The 19860-nt window shown below is 32.8% G+C and overlaps 2 protein-coding genes across 2 annotated transcripts; both read right to left on the bottom strand.

Annotated features, from left to right (window-relative positions):
* Positions 1 to 2494: 2494 nt before the first annotated feature.
* On the bottom strand, positions 2495 to 8678 carry LOC130973989 (WPP domain-associated protein). The gene is made up of 6 exons (XM_057898687.1): positions 8410 to 8678; positions 5469 to 7827; positions 4677 to 4803; positions 4281 to 4382; positions 3626 to 3698; positions 2495 to 3043 (listed from the first exon to the last, which is right to left on the bottom strand). Exons 2-5 carry the CDS (start codon positions 7775 to 7777, stop codon positions 3636 to 3638), a joined length of 2601 nt encoding a protein of 866 aa, XP_057754670.1. The 5' UTR covers positions 7778 to 7827; positions 8410 to 8678; the 3' UTR covers positions 2495 to 3043; positions 3626 to 3635.
* Positions 8679 to 15320: 6642 nt separating this feature from the next.
* LOC130974589 (uncharacterized) lies at positions 15321 to 18452 on the bottom strand. The gene has a single exon (XM_057899458.1). The coding sequence runs from the start codon at positions 18450 to 18452 to the stop codon at positions 15321 to 15323; it is 3132 nt and encodes a 1043-aa protein (XP_057755441.1).
* Positions 18453 to 19860: the final 1408 nt, after the last annotated feature.

Here is a 19860-nt window from a genome sequence, read left to right as displayed (position 1 = left end):
TTTATATTTATACAAATTAGGCTAGTTACATATTAGAAAAAAAGAAAAAGAAAAAAAGAAGAAGAATATATCATTAGAATTTGTGGAGTAGTACATGATTAATCATTTAGAATAAAATATATTTTGTATTCTTAATATTTGTAATCTTTTAAAAATATTTTTAATATTTAATTTAGCTTAATTTTATCACTGAAGTTTTTAATTTAGATTAAAACTATTTTAAAAAATTTTAATTTTGTTCTTAATATTTTACATAAAATTAATGTTCAAGAATAATTTTAATATAAATTAAAAATATTAAAACAAAATTAAATATAACTAAAAGTTAGAGATATTAAAAAAAATTGCAAACTTCGAAAAATAACATATTTTATTTTTACCGGACCATTTAATATTGGATGAGAAGAGTGAAGAGTGAGAGAAACGTTTACACGTGGAAGAGAGAGAATGAATAGATAGGGATGGGGTCAATGCATGGGCCATGGGGGGTAATGGGGTAATATCCATATGTGAGGTGGGTCACATGGGTTTGTCCGGCAGGTGATGAGCACAGCAATTATTCTAATTCCATTCCGAAATTGCCCCTTCCCTTTCAATCTTTGTAGAAAATGCATGTACCTTTTGTCTTATCCTAATTCCGTACCAAAAGAGTACCCCTACCCATCCCTATGACGAGAGAGGGTCTTTTCAGTCTTTTTGTGAATAATGGCAACAGTATCGGTGGTTGAACCGTTCCATTCATTTAACCTTGGGCGTAAGAGCATCTCCAACGCAAAAAAATGAAGGCCCTGTTCTGACAAAAGTTAAAACCCAACCATTGGAACAATACATACATGAGTCCTCGCACATATTTCAAAGTAAGGAAGGCCCTGTTCAGAGGGACTTACTTTGTTTCATTGGCACTTAAATTAAAAAAAAATAAAATAATATGATATTAATATAATAACTAATAATGTTGCATAATATATTATCAATGAAGGGTTGTTCTTCCTCTTATTATATATCAATTTATTTAACTTTAGGTATATAATTAAATATTATAATTATTATAAATTAAATATGATGTAAGTATTTAATTTAGTTATTTAAAAAATTATATTAAATAATTAAATTATATTTAATTTATTAATAATTATAATAATTAATTATAATTCTATTAAATTACATTATTAAAAAAATAAATTATATTAATTTTAAGTATTTTAATTAATTAATTAAGTGGAACCACAACAGGGACTAAAGTTAGTTCCTTCTAATGGAGAAGAGAGAGATGTTTTGAGTTCCTATTTACTGTTTATGACGCAAAAGCTGATGTGGAGTTCTTTTTTATGACAGGTGGGCCATAAACAGGAACTGGAATGAGTTCCTTACTGGAGATGGTCTAAACATATGCCATGGTACATTATTTATTATTTATTATATAAAGCATAGGAAGTAATCCATGCATCTAACCATTTCTCAAAACTACTGTAGTATTTCCATTTTATGGTAAAAGTACACAAAAATTCTTTAGGCCGTATTTATTTTTAAAAACAGGATAAGATAAGACATTGAAAATAAGACATAAAAAATAAAGACACAAAATTTTGTGTTTTTATATCTTATTCGGTGATAAATTAAAACAAATTATGAATATCTAATTTATTCTTATTTTTTTCATTCAAAAAATTTGAGACGAAAAATATAATAATAAAAAATATAATTAAAAAAATTAACAAAAATAATGACAAAAAAATAAAAAATAAGTTGTGTCCTTTATTAGTGTTCTCCGTGTCTTTCTTGTCAGAATGGATACAAAATACACTTATGTCTCTATTTATGTATCTTTTGACAAACACGATTACGATTTTGTGTTTTTGTGTCCCTATCTCAGTGTCCTATCTTTGTAAACAAACACAACCTTAACGTTTAGCAAGTTTTATTCAATTATATTCTCAATTTAAAATATTTCCATTTTATTATCAATATTTCAATACTAACTTCAATGTTTTAATATTTAATTTTACTTTTCTATTAATAATTGGTATTCAATTTTGTCCTTGCATTGCATCTTCAAGTAAAAAGTGTAAATTAGTCTGTCTAAACTTTTTTGAAATGTCACTTTAATTCCCCATCTTTATTAGTCCCCTAACTCCTAAACTGATAACAATCTTTTCATGTAAAAATGACATGAATATCATCTTGAGTTCACATCTTTTAATATTTGATTTGATAGATTACTTACAAAGGAAATGTTACAAAGACAACATAATAATATGAATATAAAAAAAAAAAAAAAATTGTTTTCCAGATTTTACAATAGAAATGAGAGACACATCACTTGAATCTTAAACAACTTGACTGGATTTAAGTCACCATATGAAACAATAACAATAAAATCTAACTGAAGTAGGAGATTTAAAAAAATATATATGTGAAAATTAATCAAATCACGAATTCAAGATTAAATATCAAACCAGATATCTTTGCATGCAGCACAAATGACAAATTGACAATCACAGATCATCATAAAGCTACAAGCACATCAATCATTTGGCCAAACAATGCTATGATGCACTAAAATAAATTTGGTATTTATGCACTAAAATAATCCAATGGTGTAGATTTACTTTAAATATACCATTGGATTATTCTGGTATATCATGCATCAAGTTAAACTTGGTACATATAAATCATTCCCCTACTTTGCAAAAGTGGTTAGCTCAAGAAATTAATAGAATGTTAAACACAGAAATTAATGCTAGTAATTGTAAAATTATCTAATAAATAATTCACATATCACATCTATTCTACAATAAGAACATGTACAGAATGCCATTAACAAACTATGATCACAGAAAGAGAAGACTAATTTGTTGTTTACTACGAGCAATGGAACCTATCATGTCTCCTAGACCAAAATATATAGCATCAGTGTGTATGGCAAAAACAAAGGTTTGTGTTGTGGAATCTTTTCTGTTGCTGAATTTCCTTTTTTCCATTTAGGAGGACAAAAAATCCTGCTTTGTAAACTTTTTGTGAACAAACTATACAACTTTGGTACCTGTATCCATCAAAAGATTTAACCACAAGAAATGGGTTAGTTTGCAAGTGCTACACCCCAAGAATTGTAATTTAAAAGAAAATATCATGGACCAAGAGAATTTATACACATTGCATTAATGTGACAACATACATGACAGAATTGAATTCTTGAGTTTGGTATAAACAAGCAATGTTACTGAATGAATTCAATTCCGTGGTTTGAAATGCAACTGAACTGAATGAATAGAATCCTTTATTTGGAATATTTCGCCTTTTGGGACTTCAAAGATACTTGAATTCAACTTGGATTTCAATTCCATACAAATAATTAGTTCCAAATCAACAAATTGAATTCCAAATTTTGAGTGAATTCAATTCCATGGGTAGTCAAGAATGACATGAAAAAGAAAATGCGACTACCAAAACAAACTAACATCCCTGCATCCCTATATATATGAAGCTGATCCAAAGATGGAAATAATGAACAAATTAACAGTCAGGACCATGCTTCCCAACGATTTCTTGTGATTTTACACATCCAAAGGTCAATCACTATAATTTCACTAGTAATGATAGAGTGGTACAGTTTGCCTCAATTTACCTGGCCCATCTCAAACACGTTTTCTGATCTGTTGATCCAGTTCTCTTCTTACAAGCTCCAGAGTCTCAAGAATCTGCAAAATAAATGCTCAATCATGAAGTTTCATAAATAGATGCATACGCACAAAAAGAAAGCTGCAACCCCCTGTGCTGCTATAAAGTTACATTTCAACAAAAGATTAATTGGGCAGCAAAAACTTCGCATGGAGTTTCATCAGTAGTTATCTAACCAAACAGAATTGAGAATTATTAATCAATTGTTGGTTTAGAATTGGTAAGCTGGTTGTACATAGCTCTACTTTGTAGTGTACTACTATAAACTATAAAGTCTTATTAAGTTTTAGTCGAATTGAGGTTCTCTATAATGAGCAACAAAGAAAAAAAGAGGGGGGAGGGATGAAATAAAAATTATTCTATTAGAAAATTGTTTTCTGTTGAATCAGCTAGCAATCCCAATAAACACAAGCTTCTCTTGCAGCAAACAGAACATTAAAAAAAATTTTAAAAAACATAAAGAATGGGATGAATCTGCACTTCCACAAACAGAAGATATTAAAGATAAATAGCCGTTATAACAATCTCACATCTATTGGCATTATACACCACTTGCGCACAAACATCATAAAGATGTGCTGCAGAAAGGGAAGGATTCTTACCCCTGGGTAATGCTTCAATATGGGCGAATAATGATCAAGAGCAATGCATATCTTTTCAAGGAGGCGAAGAAGAGTATCAACCTCATCCCCCAAAAGATCAACCTGAAACTCCAGATGTTCAATGTGTGAGGCTAATGGGTCAAACATACTTGGGTTTAGTTACCAATAACGACAAGAAATAAAAATACTTAAAACAAATATTTATGAAAATGATGTTAGATTTTAATATTGATATTAAACATGTGACCCCACAAAATTACCACCCAACAAACAAAAAGCAGCTATGACTAGTAATAGTATCGAAGGTTATTAACAACAATGAGAGATACAATATGTTATGAGAAGCAAGGAAGATTCAGACACACATGTTACAGATACAGTGTTTCGATTTATTACCTCTGCTTCAGCCTTTGCAAGATTAGAGTTAGTTGTTTCTAGCCTTCTCTTGTACACAAAACCCACAGTTTTAAGTATGTTGGCTTTGTTTTTTAGGCGTGAGAACTCTGAACTCATGTTATCAAGCCTGAAAAGAAGTTAAAAATATGACTTTCCATTCCGGCAATAATCAACAGGAGTTATAAATGGAACTCTTTCAAAATTAATTGGATAAAAGAAGTATTAGATACAGCAGAAGAAAGATGTAAAAAGATTGGAGGATAAGAAATCTTCAATAAAGAAAATCATGAAGTTCCCACTTTAACTTAAAAAATAATAATAAAGCTAAATTCATACATGACTTCAATTAATTTGTTTCTATCAATTAATTGAATCAAATTACATGAAAAAGGGGCAAATCTATGAGATATCCATGAAAGAACAAAGATATTTTTGTACCCATTTTTTGGATAAAGATAATTTTGTAGAATTTATAGAGCCAAGAAGCAAATATATAATACACATCTCTTTTATCAAGAAAAAAAAATACACATCTTTTCACAAACCCACATAAGTGCAATTTGTGTTTGGCTGACAAAGCCAGAAAAGTTTTATTAATAAACATCAAATTCTGAATTATAAACTCCAAAGGTAACCGCATGCCAAATAAACTCACAAGCATGCATAAGCATAAATACTTCCTTGTTTACACAAGACTAGATAAAATTGCTTAAAAGAGAGAAGCAACAATAAATACAGTTTATCGGGAATTCATGTAACACTAAACTAGAAAAGAATAAAAACATTTATTACCTCAAACAACTTCTAGAAATATCACCATTTACTCTAGCTTCAAAAGCAGTAACCTCTGAGGACAACTTATGAACGAGATGAATGGTTGATTCCATTTGCCTCCTTGTCTCCCTTTCTTTAGCCTCAATAAGTGTTAGTGCATCTTGTTGGTCTTTCGTAACAAGGCGAAGCACCCTTCTTTCTTCATCACTTTCTCTGTGCTCATTCATGATCTGTTCATGATTCTCATGTAACTTGCGTATTTGCTTCTTGTATAGTTCAATTTCCTTGGATGCTGCATCCAGGTGACCCTTAGTGACACTCAGCTCTTTATTGTTCTCTGCAATTGTTATCTGTTGCCGAGCTGTCTCATCTCTCAAAATCTTAAGCTGTTCAGTGACCAACTCCATATTTTGCTTCTCTTGTATCAATGCATATGCTGCCTCCTGTGCTGATTTCTCCTTCTCTTCCACTTTTGATGTCAACATAAGCATTCCTTGTTTTAGTTCCTCTTTCTCACCAGCTTCCAATTTTAATGCTCTTTCCGCATCCACCAAAGATTCTCTAAATATAATATGATTAATATCCAATAGTCCTTGCACCATAGTTGACTCCATATCTTCATCCTCAATTTCAAACCTACTAGAAGCGTGAGCATTGTAAGCAACTTCTTTTAACATTATTTCATATATTTCTTCCATGATAATGTTCTTCAGATGTAACTCCTCAGTGGTGCATCTGAAACCACTCGCAATACCATCAAAGAGAGATTTATATATACCTTGAATAATTGAAACTCCGGCATTTGCATCCAGTATATCATCCTCAAGCTTCTGAATAGTTTGTGACATTTTTTTCTCAGCCAGATGCTGTTGTGACAATTTCTCCAGAGCTGCAGAAAGCTGAGAAGAAAGATTCTTGACTTCCTTTTCCTTATCTGTCAGCATGTCCTTCAGTTGACGATTCTCCAAGTCTAAGGTATCCAATCTATCCTTCAGAATGCTAAGAGATTCGAAGCTTTCGGTGAGTTGATGCATTTTTTCATTTCCAACAAGGATTTCATCCAATTTTGAGATGACATTAGGGATTTTTTTCTTCAACAAATCAAAGTCTTTGTCCTTCTTCAATGATAAAGAAGAACCTCCTTTCAAATTCAACAATTCCCGCCTAAGGCGAAAGTTTTCTTCAGTCATCTCTTGCACTTGAGATTCATGGTCTCTTTTCATCTTCGTTATCTCAGAATTAACATGGGTAATCAACTCATCTCTATTCAAGTGCTGTAATATGGAAGGATCCAAGTGCTCAGCGTCGCTCTCCTTTGGGTCCTCATGTTTGCCATTTTCTTCCAAAGTTGACGGTGATGAATGATTTGTTGCAATCTTCCAGTGGAAATGATCAGCCCTCTTATTAACACACCATTCCTCCCCATTCTCAAGGGAACCATGGGAAATAAGAAGCCCGGTTTCAGAAGCAGATAGTATTTTAAAAATTGAAATCAATTCCTGGCGCAAATTAGAGATATCTTTGTGTTGGCTAAAACAATTTCTACTTTCTAAGTCATAAAGGTCCAACAGTTTATGTTGAAAATCCTGCTGCAGACCCATAATACAATTGCTGATTACCATCCTTTCAACCTCTGACTGAAACTCCTGCTCCTGCTGCCATTCAGAAAGAGACGCCATTGATAACTGATCAATCAATTGCATTCTTAAGCAGAAACCGTCAAGAGTATCTCTTAGACTCTCAAAAATTTTATCAACATAAATCCATCTTTCTGGTACACTCTCGTCCAAAATACCACCTAAACCCACAATGTCGGCTCCTGAACCAATTCTTCTCATGGAACCAGAGCATCTTATTTTATTTATTTCTTTCTTGAGCTGATTTAATTTCTCATCCACTGAATTTTGAAGAGTGTCCATGGATTCCGCAACAACACCATTTGAAAGATTATATGCACCGGCATCACCAGGATCATGAAGATAAGTTGCCAAAGAGCACAATGTTTTAGTTTCACCAGGACCCACATGGCCATTATGAAGCATTTTCTTTAGCTCAACCACCTCCAGTTCTTTCTGCGCAATTTTCTCAGCTGCCTGCTGCTCTATGGCATTAACCATGCCCTTTATGACAGAGTCACTCACCATCCTAGAAATGGTCAACCTCTCATCGATATCCAACCAGAAGGATTCCATTTCCTCGAGTATATGATCACCTAAACTCTCATTTTCTATACCATTTTCACTACCTCCATTTTCCTTACCATTATCACCTGGGCACTCACAGCAATCCATAACAACTAAACTCTCCATCATCACTTGCTTCCGCATAAACAAGTATCAGCAGCTTAGTGTCATTCAGGTAAGTCAAACCCGGTAAACTGCAAAAAGTTAGAAACACAATAAAAATATATGAATTCCAATAGCGATACTTATTTATAAGTAACACATGATTTGGTAGTGCTGGCAACAAAGTCTGATCTGACCCCCCAAAATCAGTAGTATCAATCAATTATTTCCTAATAAACAAGTATCAGCAGCTTAAAGTCATTCAGGTCAAAACAAACACAATCAAACATGGAAACAGAGTTGCATAATCAAACTAATACAAATACTCATCACTATTGCAATAAATAGAAAAAAAAGGGGGAAAAAAGCGGTCTGACCTCAAAATCCAAAATTACAAAATCTCCAATATTCACTCCCAAAAAAAAAAAAAAACACAGTAGCCAAAAATAACGCCATAACTGATGCTATCTTCTAACAGTTTTTTTTCCTAGGGAAAAGAAAAAGAACTGACCCAGAAGCTGAAATGCGAAAGGAGAACGTAAAAATTCAAGCTTGAGATGCAGTTCAATTAGGAGCTGAAATGCAAATTGAATTTTCAAAGTGAACTTCAAAATCCCCAAAAAAAGGGGGGATGAAGACAAAATTGTCGACTGCAACAACAGAAAGTTACTTACTTGTTGGTGGCGTGAATCCTGGGGCGGGAACAAGTACAACGTTGGAACTTTCAAAGGTGAAAAAGCGGAGAGGAAAAGGGGGGAATGTTGGGAAGTACCATTAGAGTGTAGGAAGCAGAACGAAAATGGTGGCAGTAGAACAAGGTAGGGTTTAGGAGAAGAAAGAGAAAAGATCGGAACAGCAAAGCAAAGCAATGAATGAATGAACAAAGATTCGGTGAGAGCGGGAGAAGGGTGAGACCAACAAGATCATACCTTTTTTTTTTTTTTTGGTGACTAACAAGATCATACCTTAAACCACTCAATTACCCTCTTTTTTTCCTATTTAAACCCTAATTTGAAAAATGAAATTGCACAACAAAAGAAACACTTATTTAGAATTTAATTAATTAAAAAGTGAAATTTTGTATCTAAGATTATAAGACTCCTCTTTTTTTTTTTTTTGATAAATTTATTATTTTCATTTTTTGCAGAAAAAATGTTTCTAATTATTTTGAAAAGTTTAATTAGTATGTATTGACAAATTATTAAAACTATTTTGTATAAATTGCTAATCAAGTTAAAAAACTTCATATAACAATTTAAACAATAAATGAAAGAAGTGATTAATAATGATTTATGTAGATTATTACTTAAAGGCTCCTTGTGAAATCAACAGTACAACACTATTTATTCATTATTTTCCTAGTTGACCATATTATTTGCAAAATTTGAGGTTTTTTTTACATGTGTAGAATTTTTTATTTGAATTTTTTAGAAATGGTTTAACCGTTTAAGACTACAAAAAATAAGACTAAAAATCCACATAAACATAAATCAGTTAACTAATAATTAAAGAAGACTATTACATTAAAATTTCAAATAATATAATACTTGTGGTAATAAAAATTTTAATAATATCTATAACATGTTAAAACTTAAAAATTTAAGAGTGCGCGAGAAGTTTTTGCCTCCAAAATAATTTTATTACATTGAAGTTTTTAAATTTTATAAAAATAAAAATAAAAGATATATATATTTAATTACGTAATATTAAATTAATAAAAATAATTATTTTTTATATTAATCTCATAAATAATCATTTAAAAAAATAAATATAATTATACGATAATATAAAATATTTTACACTATTCAATATATTAAAATTAAACTCTTGTTTAAATACTATATTTCTAATTTTTAAGTTATCAGCAAGCACGAACGTTTGATTTAATTTAATAAATGTAGGTTAGTGGTGAGATAATGTTTATAATTTTCCCAACGTACCAATTGCCCCTCAAGACAAGCAAAACCTATTCTTTTTTAGCAATCATACCCATTATCACGAGTACCATTTTCCTTTTTCCTTTTTCCTTTTCTTTTTCCTTTTCCCTTTCCTTCTAACCTTTTGACTTCTCTTTTCATTTCTTCGGAATAATTATTTTTGTTTCCTAAAAAAAGCCCAAAGCCATTATATATATTATTATATAATAATAGGGTTAACCATAAAAAATATCTCCAAATTATTTAAATATTGACAAAAATATACTCGAATTTTATTATAGACAAAAATGTCTTCAATTAATTTAAAAGTACAATAAAAATACCTAACAGTAAATATATATTTTCAAAAAATATTTTAGAGATTAAATTTTGATACAATTTTTTACAAACATAATTATAAAAATATGATATTATTATATTTAAAATTTGGTGATTTTATGTTAAGTATATATTTTTTATAATTTTTTTGTTAACAACTAATAGTATTTTAAAAAAAATTACAAAACAATATATACTTAACAAAAAATCACCAAATTTTAAAAATAATAATATCGTATTTTTTAATTATGTTTGCAAAAAAATTGCATCAAAATTCAATTTTTAATGTATAAAAATATTTACTGTAGATATTTTTGTCTTATTTTTAAATTATTTAAAGATATTTTTATCAATAATAAAATCTAAATACATTTTTATCAGCATTTGAATAATTCAAAAATATTTTTGATAATTAACTCTAATAATAATAATAATAATAATATAAAAAACAGGAACGAATATTCAATAATTATTCATTTGTCAAGTTAATGCAAATATTTCACTCAATTATTTACCACATACAAAACAAGAAACATAATTGAACAATAATAAAGTACTTAAAATTAATGGATGAAAATTAATCTCAACTAATAATTTGTCTTCTTAACCAATTTAAATTAATCTAGTGACAATTTTTTTACCTCGTTCATTTATTTAACAAGTATTGAGAGTTTAAAATTCGTTTTATTTATACAACAATTCTTAAATAAAGTTAAATCTATAATAAATTAATTATTAGTTTGTCAAACATAAAAAAAAAAAGTCCTAATCCCTGCATCATAGTAGATGTCTTTAAAACGTGAACTTACGATGTAGCGGTGCTAGAAAAAGACTACATATGGATCCATTTTTAAATTCAAAATAAGATATAACCTGCAATATAATTTAATTTTGTATTGAAAATTAAAATGATTAATAATTATATAGTACAAAACAAAAATATTCTAAGTCAACAGATAAACAAATTCAAACAAAACCATTAGTTGTCTCATTTTGTATTCTAGTACATTACCTTAAATATTAGAACCGACTAAGACCACATGCACACAAGACATTTATAACAGTAACCGAAAAATAACAAATAAAAGCAAAACTGTCGTTATTTCATTACCAACTTTTCTGTCCATGTACTTAAAAAAAATAAAAATCAAAAGAGAAAAAGAGAGATTAATAAAGCAACTTGAAAGGGCCATAATCAACGTGTTAAGCAAAGAATATGCCTTAACTTTCGGAAGGTTGACATGCACCGAATACCACACGATACGAAATATATCGATACGAAATATATCGATGCACAAATTTTAAAATTTTATAAAATATAAGAATATATATACATATAAAATATAAATTATTTTTTAAATAAATCGTAATGATATTTTGATATTTTATTAATATTAAAATATAAATTAATTTTTATAATTATTTTTAATATTTTATTTTTAATTATATCAAGTATTTAAAATATTTTTTGTTTTAATAAATAATAATATATACTATATCTAAATTTATTTTAAAAATATAGATTAAGAATAAGAATGGACACGTTTATACGTGATGGTATTTATGTATGTCCAAACGTATTCGAAAAATAATTTTTTACTTTTTATTAAAACACGGTTAGACACAACTGATACACATATCGAACAAGTGTCGATGAATATCGTGTCTAAAATATGTCTAATACATGGATCCAATAGCTCAGCGAATATCCGTGCCTTTGAGGTGTCCTCATGAAATGGAATCCTAGGTATTTTGCTCTAAAATGCATAAAACTATAAATAATATTACATGGGAAGCCCGATTATTAAGTAACACACTACTAGGGTTAGAAGTGAGTCGAGTTGAGCCGAGCTGAGCTGAGCTAGACCAAGTTTAAATTTAGCTCACAAAAATTGAGCTTAGCTCACGGCTCGACTTATTAACAATCGAGCTTATTTCTTAAGTTCAATTTCAACTCACCGAAAGCTCACGAGTTGGTTCGAGTTCACGAGCTGACTCAAATAATAGAAACATAAATACATAATCTATAATTCTATATCAATAAATTATAATTTATATATTTTAAAAAATATTTAAAAAGATCAATTTTATATATTGTTATCTATCAATAAATTATAAATTTTTTATTTATGTCCTACATTAAAATTATATGTAAAAATAATTTTTAATTTTAAATAATTAAGATTATTTATATATGGTTATATAGTACTATTTCATATGTATATATATAATATTAAAAATATAGATTAAATGCATGTAGAATATGTGTATTAATAATTATCTATATATAATCGAGTCAGCTCATGAGCTAATGAGCTGAGCTTATCCAAACTCAAACTCGGCTCATTTAATTTATGAGCTCAATTTTAAACTCAAACTTGGCTCACTAACTCACGAGTTTAGCTTATCGAACTATTAACGAATCGAATTCGAGCTAGCTCATGAGCTGATTTGACTCACTTTCAGCCCTACACACTACTAAACCATGCAGTTTTCTATTGAAATAATATAATGCTTCAAAATAAGTTTAGTAAACTAATTTAATATTAAATACTTCGTCGTATAATTATACTATGATGTGTTAAGATAAATGGTATTTTTATTTCATAGTTATGGTTGATGTTTTGAAATATTTTGTACAAAATCATTATCATGTGAAATACTTCAATGATGCTCCTGCTGCTTTTTTCTTTTCTTTTTTTCCCTTTCTTATCCCTTTTCTTTTTGTACATACTTGAATCAGGCTTTTAAGTTTTAATTCCGTGTTTGTGTTTTCTTTTTTACTGTTTATTCCTTTTGTGTGAATTACAGGTATTTTTCTTTATAAAAGAGATTTTTTTTTTAGTTAAGAATATTTACATTAGTGAAACTAATTCTTTAAAAATGAATTTAAATTTTTATTTTAAAAAATAAAATATTATTTTTTATTTTTAAATAATTTTTTATTTATATTTTTTTATTTCACCTATAAAATAAATAATAAAAAATTATATTTTATTTTCTAAAATAAAATTTAAAATTTAAAAAGGATTCAAATCTTCTAAAAATACTTTTCTTCTTCTTGAAAAGTCATACTCAAAATCTGGCTAAAAAAGAAACAATCATTTATCACTTAAACCAACCAATGGGACTTATTAGCTATTAATTTCATTAATTATTTATGGCTGGTCTTGCAATAGAATAGAATATAATATAGAAAAATTATCACATGTTCCATCATACTAGCATAGAACATCATATTCTTTTGTATTATCCGGTTTTCATTATGTATTTGTCTTGTAGCGAAGAATTTAAAGACAATTTTATCCTTTGAAACAAAACTAAATGACCCATTTGTCAATGGTTGAGTTTCTAAATTCCTGACTTGGCTAGCAATGGAGCGTGATGTCATGGTCTTGGACACACTCCAACGCTACCGTGCCGGCACTCGGACTTACTCAACCTCTTGAGCTAAGACCAAGTCAGCCTAACCCTCAATACTTAGTAAGAAAGCTAAGAACACAAGAGAACACAAGAGAAAGGAAGCTTTGGTGGAAAGAACACTTTATTACTCAAGTGTTGGTTACAAATGATTCACACCCACAAACTCTAACTCTCACCCCTATTTATAGCCATCCACCTTCTCAATGGATGGTTAGGATTAAATCTAATCAACGATCCAGATTAATCATCCAGAACCTTCTTTACAAATCTATCCTACCACAACTTTCTAAATACTTCTAGATTGTTCCATACAACTCTTCATACTTTTATATCAATCCACACTCTTCTAGAATATTCTATGATCTTTTAGAGTCTTCTAGAACCTTCTAGGGTATTCCAGGAACTTGTAGGACATTCTAGAACGTTCCAGAACCATCTAGAGTATTCTCAAACACTCCAGAAAACTATACAAACACTGTTAAATCTAACCTTCTAAAAATTTACCGTGACATTCTCCCCCACCTAATGCGCAGACGTCCTCGTCGCGTTCTGTTCATGATAGCGCTCTAGGTGTTCTTGGAATTGCCACAGATCTTCACGAGCTTCCCAACTAGCTTCAGTTATCGGGAGCCCTTTCCACTTGATCAAATATTGAATACTTGGCGGTACCCCTCTTCGTCTCACAATGCGATTAGCTAAGATCTCTTCGATTTCTTTATCGAAGGATCTAATCACCACAGGCGGAGCACGACTCGAGTCACCTCTACTCGGTTCATCTTGGTCTTCATGATATGGTTTAAGACTTTAAGCATACTCACATGGAAGACCGGGTGGATCTTCATAGAGAGAGGGAGTTGTACTTTGTAAGCAACCTCCCCAACACGTCCAATGATCTCAAATGGCCCTTCGTATTTGCGAATTAAGCCCTTATAAACCTTGCGAAAGGCTTTGAATTTTTGGGGAAGAAGTTTAATCATTACCTTGTCTCCCACTTGATAGCTTGCATGCCTCCTCTTCTTATCAGCCCATTTCTTCATCCTCTTTGCAGCTCTGTCAAGGTAAGAACGAGTGACATCTGCTTGTTCTTCCGAAGACTTAATCATATGATAAGCTCCAGGGCTCTTCCCTGAGTAGGAAGAAGAAAGAGAGTGAGGTGTAAGCGGTTGTTGTCCAGTCACAATCTCGAACGGGCTCTTCCCTGTGGACTCGCTCCTTTGCAAATTGTATGAGAACTGAGCAATGTCGAAGAGTTTTGTCCAGTCCTTCTGATTAGCGCTTACAAAATGCCTCAAGTAACACTCGAGTAAGGCATTCACTCTCTCAGTCTTCCCATCGGTTTGAGGATGGAAGCTTGTTGAGAAATGAAGCTCCGACCCAAGGAGTTTGAACAGCTCTGTCCATAGTCGTCCTGTGAAGTGTGGATCTCGATCACTAATGATGCTCTTAGGCAATCCCCAATATTTCACCACATTCTTGAAGAATAGTCGTGCTGCCTCCTCTGCAGTGCAGTCAGTAGGAGCGGGTATAAAGGTAGCATACTTCGAAAATCGATCAACTACCACAAGAATAGATCCAAACCCCTCGGACTTCGGTAAGGCAGAGATGAAATCTAGAGAGACACTTTCCCACGGTCGCTCTGATGGAGGTAGAGGTTCCAACAGCCCACTTGGTGTCTTATTTTCAATCTTGTCTTGTTGGCACACAAGACAAGTCTTCACATAGCTCTCTACTTCATCTCTCATTTGAGGCCAATAATAAGAAGATTCAATGAGTGCCAAGGTCCTTCGCTGACCTTGGTGACCAGCCCACTTGGTATCGTGGCATTCTCTTACCAACTTCCTTCTCAGATTTTCCCACTTAGGAACGTATAATCTTCTCCCTTTTGTGTAGAGAAGGTCGTTTTCTAACTAAAATCTTTTGGTCTTACCTTCTCTAGCCAACTCCACCAACTTCTTGGCTAGTGGATCGTGATGCAACCCTTCCTTGATGGTATGCACAATATCTCCTTCAGCCATAGAAATGGCCGCCAACTCAGCCTTGCGACTCAGCGCATCAGCTACCACATTAGTCTTGCCTGACTTGTATTCAAATTCAAAATCAAACTCAGCCAAGAAGTCTTGCCACCTAGCTTGTTTGGGGCTTAACTTCTTTTGAGTTTGGAAGTAGCTTGTAGCCACATTGTCTATCTTGACGATGAAGTGTGAACCAAGCAAGTAGTGACGCCAAGTTCTCAGACAATGCACCACCGCGGTCATCTCCTTCTCTTGGACAGTGTAACGCCTCTTTGTATCATTCAACTTGTGACTCTCAAAGGCAATAGGATGTCCTTCTTGCATCAGAACTCCTCCAATAGCGTAGTCAGAAGCATCAGTGTGGACTTCAAATACCTTTGAGTAGTTGGGTAGTGCTAGTACTAGTCCTTCTGTGATACCAGCCTTCAACTCATCAAATGCCTTTTGACACTCCTTTGACCATTCCCAAGAGTGATTCTTCTTGAGAAGATCAGTTAATGGTGCAGCCTTAGCAGAGTATCCCTTGATAAACCTCCGATAGTAATTAGCCAACCCAAGGAATGACCTCAATTCAGATATCTTGTTTGGCGGCTCCCACTCTTTGATAGCCTTCACCTTTCCTTGATCCATGCAGAGAGTTCCACCTTTAATGATGTGTCCTAAGAAGTGGACTTCGTCCCTTGCAAAGGAACACTTTTCCTTCTTCACATATAGGTTATTCTCTCGCAAGATCTTGAACACGGTTCGTAAATGTTCTACATGTTCCTCCAAAGTATTGCTATAGACAACAATGTCATCCAAGTAGACCACTACAAACCGATCAAGGTAAGGTCGAAAGATCTCATTCATCAAGGTACAGAAGGTCGCAGGAGCGTTGGTCAAGCCAAAAGGCATCACCAACCACTCATACGATCCATACCTCGTGACACACGTGGTCTTAGGCTCATCACCATCGGCAATTCTCACTTGGTGATATCCTGACCTCAAATCTAGCTTTGAGAACCACTTGGCTCTACCAAGTTGATCAAACAAATCGGCTATCAAAGGAATGGGGTATTTGTTCTTGATGGTTACCTTGTTAAGTGCTCGATAGTCGATGCATAGCCTCAATGAACCATCATGCTTCTTTTGGAATAAGACTGGTGCGCCATAAGGTGCCTTCGATGGACGGATGAACCCAGCATCTAGCAAATCCTTGAGTTGCTTCTTCAACTCCTCGAGTTCTGGCGGTGTCATTCTATACGGTGTTGAGGCGAGCGACTTTGCTCCTAACTCCAATTCAATCTTGTGGTCCACCTTCCTCCTAGGTGGTAGTTGTTTTGGCAACTCGGAAGGCATCACATCCTTATTTTCTTCAAGGACTTCCTTGATTTCGAGAGGAACGTCTTCTCTTTCAAGTGTTAACTCCTCTTGTAGTAGAGCCAAATATGTAATCTCTCCCTTCTTGAACCCTTTCTTGAGTTGCATAGCAGAGAGTATCGGTGGTCCTCCAACTTTAGAGACTGTAGGGACCATGCATGGAGACCCTTTCTCCATGACGCATACTATGTCGTAGTATGGTATAGGTATTATATTTGCCTTCCTTTGCAAATCGAGCCCGATGACTATTTTAAAATCATCCATGGGTGCTACTGAGAAATCCACAAGGCCCTTCCAAGAACCAAGAGTCATCTCAACCCCTTTTGCTACTCCCTTAAGGGGTTCACCCTTGGTATTCACGGGTTTGAACCAACCATTCTTTTCGGTGATCTTCAACCCGAGCCTCCTTGCTTCATCAGGCGTGATGAAGTTGTGTGTAGCACCAGTGTCGATCATAGCCATGACAGGTTTTTCATTGATAAAGGCTTTGACATACATCAAGCCTTTCTTTTCTGCGGTGCTTGCCTCTTTGCCCTTCACAGCATTTATGTGTTGGATGGATCCAACACACTCAGTTACTTGAGTTTGAGCTTCTCGTTCCTCGGCGATAGATGCCAGAGTCCCTAGCTTGGGACAGTCCTTCATTTGGTGTGGCCCCTTGCACACGAAGCATCCTCCTTTGGGCACGAAAGCCTTCTTCTTTTCCTCGTACTCTTTCTTTGAAGAGTATTTTCCTTCCTTCTTGATTGAGAAACTCTTCCCCTTGTCTCCCCCACCTTTAGCAGAACTAGGCTTGGAGGAAGACTTGGGTTTAAAGTCTCCCCTATGATACTCAGTGAGTGATTCGGCCATCACGATGGCCTCATCGACATCCTTAACATTCCTTCTTTGTAGTTCTTGCTTTGCCCAAGGTTGGAGTCCATCAATGAAGAAGAACAATGCATCATCTGATGCTAAGTTGGGGATTTGAAGCGTGAGAGTAGTGAACTCCTTTACGTAGTCACTAATTGTACTCTTGTGCTTCAACTCCCTCAACTTCTTTCTTGCTTCATAAACCACATTTTCAGGGAAGAATTGTCTTTTCAACTCCCTTTTGAAATCTTCCCATGTGGTTATGTTGCAAGTACCATTCTCCATATCTACGCACTTTCTCCTCCACCACAAAGTAGCATTATCAGAAAGGTAGAGAGCTGCAGTGCGTACCTTTATTGCTTCTTCGACCACCCCTTGGCCTTCGAAGTACCTCTCCATTTGCCATAGGAAGTTCTCCACCTTGCGAGCGTCCCTTACGCCCTTGAACTCCTTTGGCTTGGGGAGATCAATCTTTGTCGTCTCCCTTATAATGGTTGGTCGAGATTTCGCCTCCTCGAACCAAACTCGAACTTCCTCAAATAGCTTCAAGGAATTCTCAAGCTTCTCTTCGATTTGGAGCATGCTTTCTTTGAAAGCATCTAGTTCTCCTAACACGTGAGCCTCGAGGGTCTCCTTGTCATGTTCTATCCTTTGGAACCGCTCATCCATAGAGGATAGAACATTTTCTAACATAGAAACTCTTTCTTCTAAGAAGTTAGAGTCCTTACCTCTAGGCTCAATTGAAGAACGTACCTTCTTGCCTCCCCATTGAGAAGGAATAGTATCCCTTCCCATTTGTGACTCAACATGCTCCATGGTGATATTTGAAGCCATACCCACAAACCACTTGTGCTCCCTCTCGAACCTTGCTCGGATACCAAGTTGTCACGGCCTTGGACACACTCCAACGCTACCGTGCCGGCACTCGGACTTACTCAACCTCTTGAGCTAAGACCAAGTCAGCCTAACCCTCAATACTTAGCAAGAAAGCTAAGAACACAAGAGAAAGGAAGCTTTGGTGGAAAGAACACTTTATTACTCAAGTGTTGGTTACAAATGATTCACACCCACAAACTCTAACTCTCACCCCTATTTATAGCCATCCACCTTCTCAATGGATGGTTAGGATTAAATCTAATCAACGGTCCAGATTAATCATCCAGAACCTTCTTTACAAATCTATCCTACCATAACTTTCTAAATACTTCTAGATTGTTCCATACAACTCTTCATACTTTTATATCAATCCACACTCTTCTAGAATATTCTATGATCTTCTAGAGTCTTCTAGAACCTTCTAGGGTATTCCAGGAACTTCTAGGACATTCTAGAACGTTCCAGAACCATCTAGAGTATTCTCAAACACTCCAGAATACTATACAAACACTGTTAAATCTAACCTTCTAAAAATTTACCGTGACAGTGAGCCACTATTTGTTACATTGAGAATTAAATCTTTATGCCATTCTTAAAATACACACCATTAGCAACATATCCTAGCATATTTAGTTTTATATTTATTAACAAATCATTCAGTTTTTTAGTAAAAAATTATAAACATATTCAGCAGCTACCTTGGTAAAAATAATATTATATAAAATAAGCAAATAATATATATCAAAATAAAATTTAATTTTCAAATATTAACATTACAATTAAAAATATTGAACTTTTTTGCTAATTTTTTTTCAAAATCAACTCTTTTACTTTTAATTTGTTTTTGAAAAACTTAAAAATACAACTTTGATAATATTTTTATTTAAATCTTTTAAAATACTTGTTCGACATCTAATTTTCTAAAAACACAAAATTCGAACGAAAAATGTACGTCTAATAGATTTAATAACAAAAAAAGATATTTATTTTTTTAGTGGCTTCACTGAATCTAATTTATGGACTTTGAATTGATTTCAATCTATATATTTTTAACTTTAGTTTTACAAAAAAAAAAAGTTAGTTCATTGCTTTGGTACTTATATGAAGATTTAAATTTAGTATCTAATGATATTAGATTTTTTTTATTCTATTGTGTCCAAAAAAAATATATTTGACTATTTTAATATTAAAAAAGATTATAATTATCAAATTATCGTAACTCAAAATTCATTATTTATATCTTTTCTTTTATAATTTATATATAGATAATAATATTTTTATTCCTAAATTTTGTTACTCTACCATGATTTACTAAAAATTTTATACTATATTTTAATACGTAAATTAT

Source organism: Arachis stenosperma, chromosome 4 (genome assembly GCF_014773155.1).
Source record: "Arachis stenosperma cultivar V10309 chromosome 4, arast.V10309.gnm1.PFL2, whole genome shotgun sequence".
In the NCBI taxonomy this organism is placed as follows: Eukaryota; Viridiplantae; Streptophyta; class Magnoliopsida; order Fabales; family Fabaceae; genus Arachis; species Arachis stenosperma.
This window is presented reverse-complemented; position numbering and strand designations above follow the sequence as displayed.

Bases quoted from the DNA above. Each gene is read 5' to 3' on its own strand.
- LOC130974589 (XM_057899458.1), bottom strand. From the start codon at position 18,452: ATGGAGCATGTTGAGTCACAAATGGGAAGGGATACTATTCCTTCTCAA.
- LOC130973989 (XM_057898687.1), bottom strand. From the start codon at position 7,777: ATGCGGAAGCAAGTGATGATGGAGAGTTTAGTTGTTATGGATTGCTGT. The intron at 4,383-4,676 runs GTAATAAATCGA...CTGGAGTTTCAG, and splicing joins TTGCAAAGGCTGAAGCAGAG to GTTGATCTTTTGGGGGATGA. The intron at 3,699-4,280 runs GTAAGAATCCTT...TTTATTTTGCAG, and splicing joins TATTGAAGCATTACCCAGGG to ATTCTTGAGACTCTGGAGCT.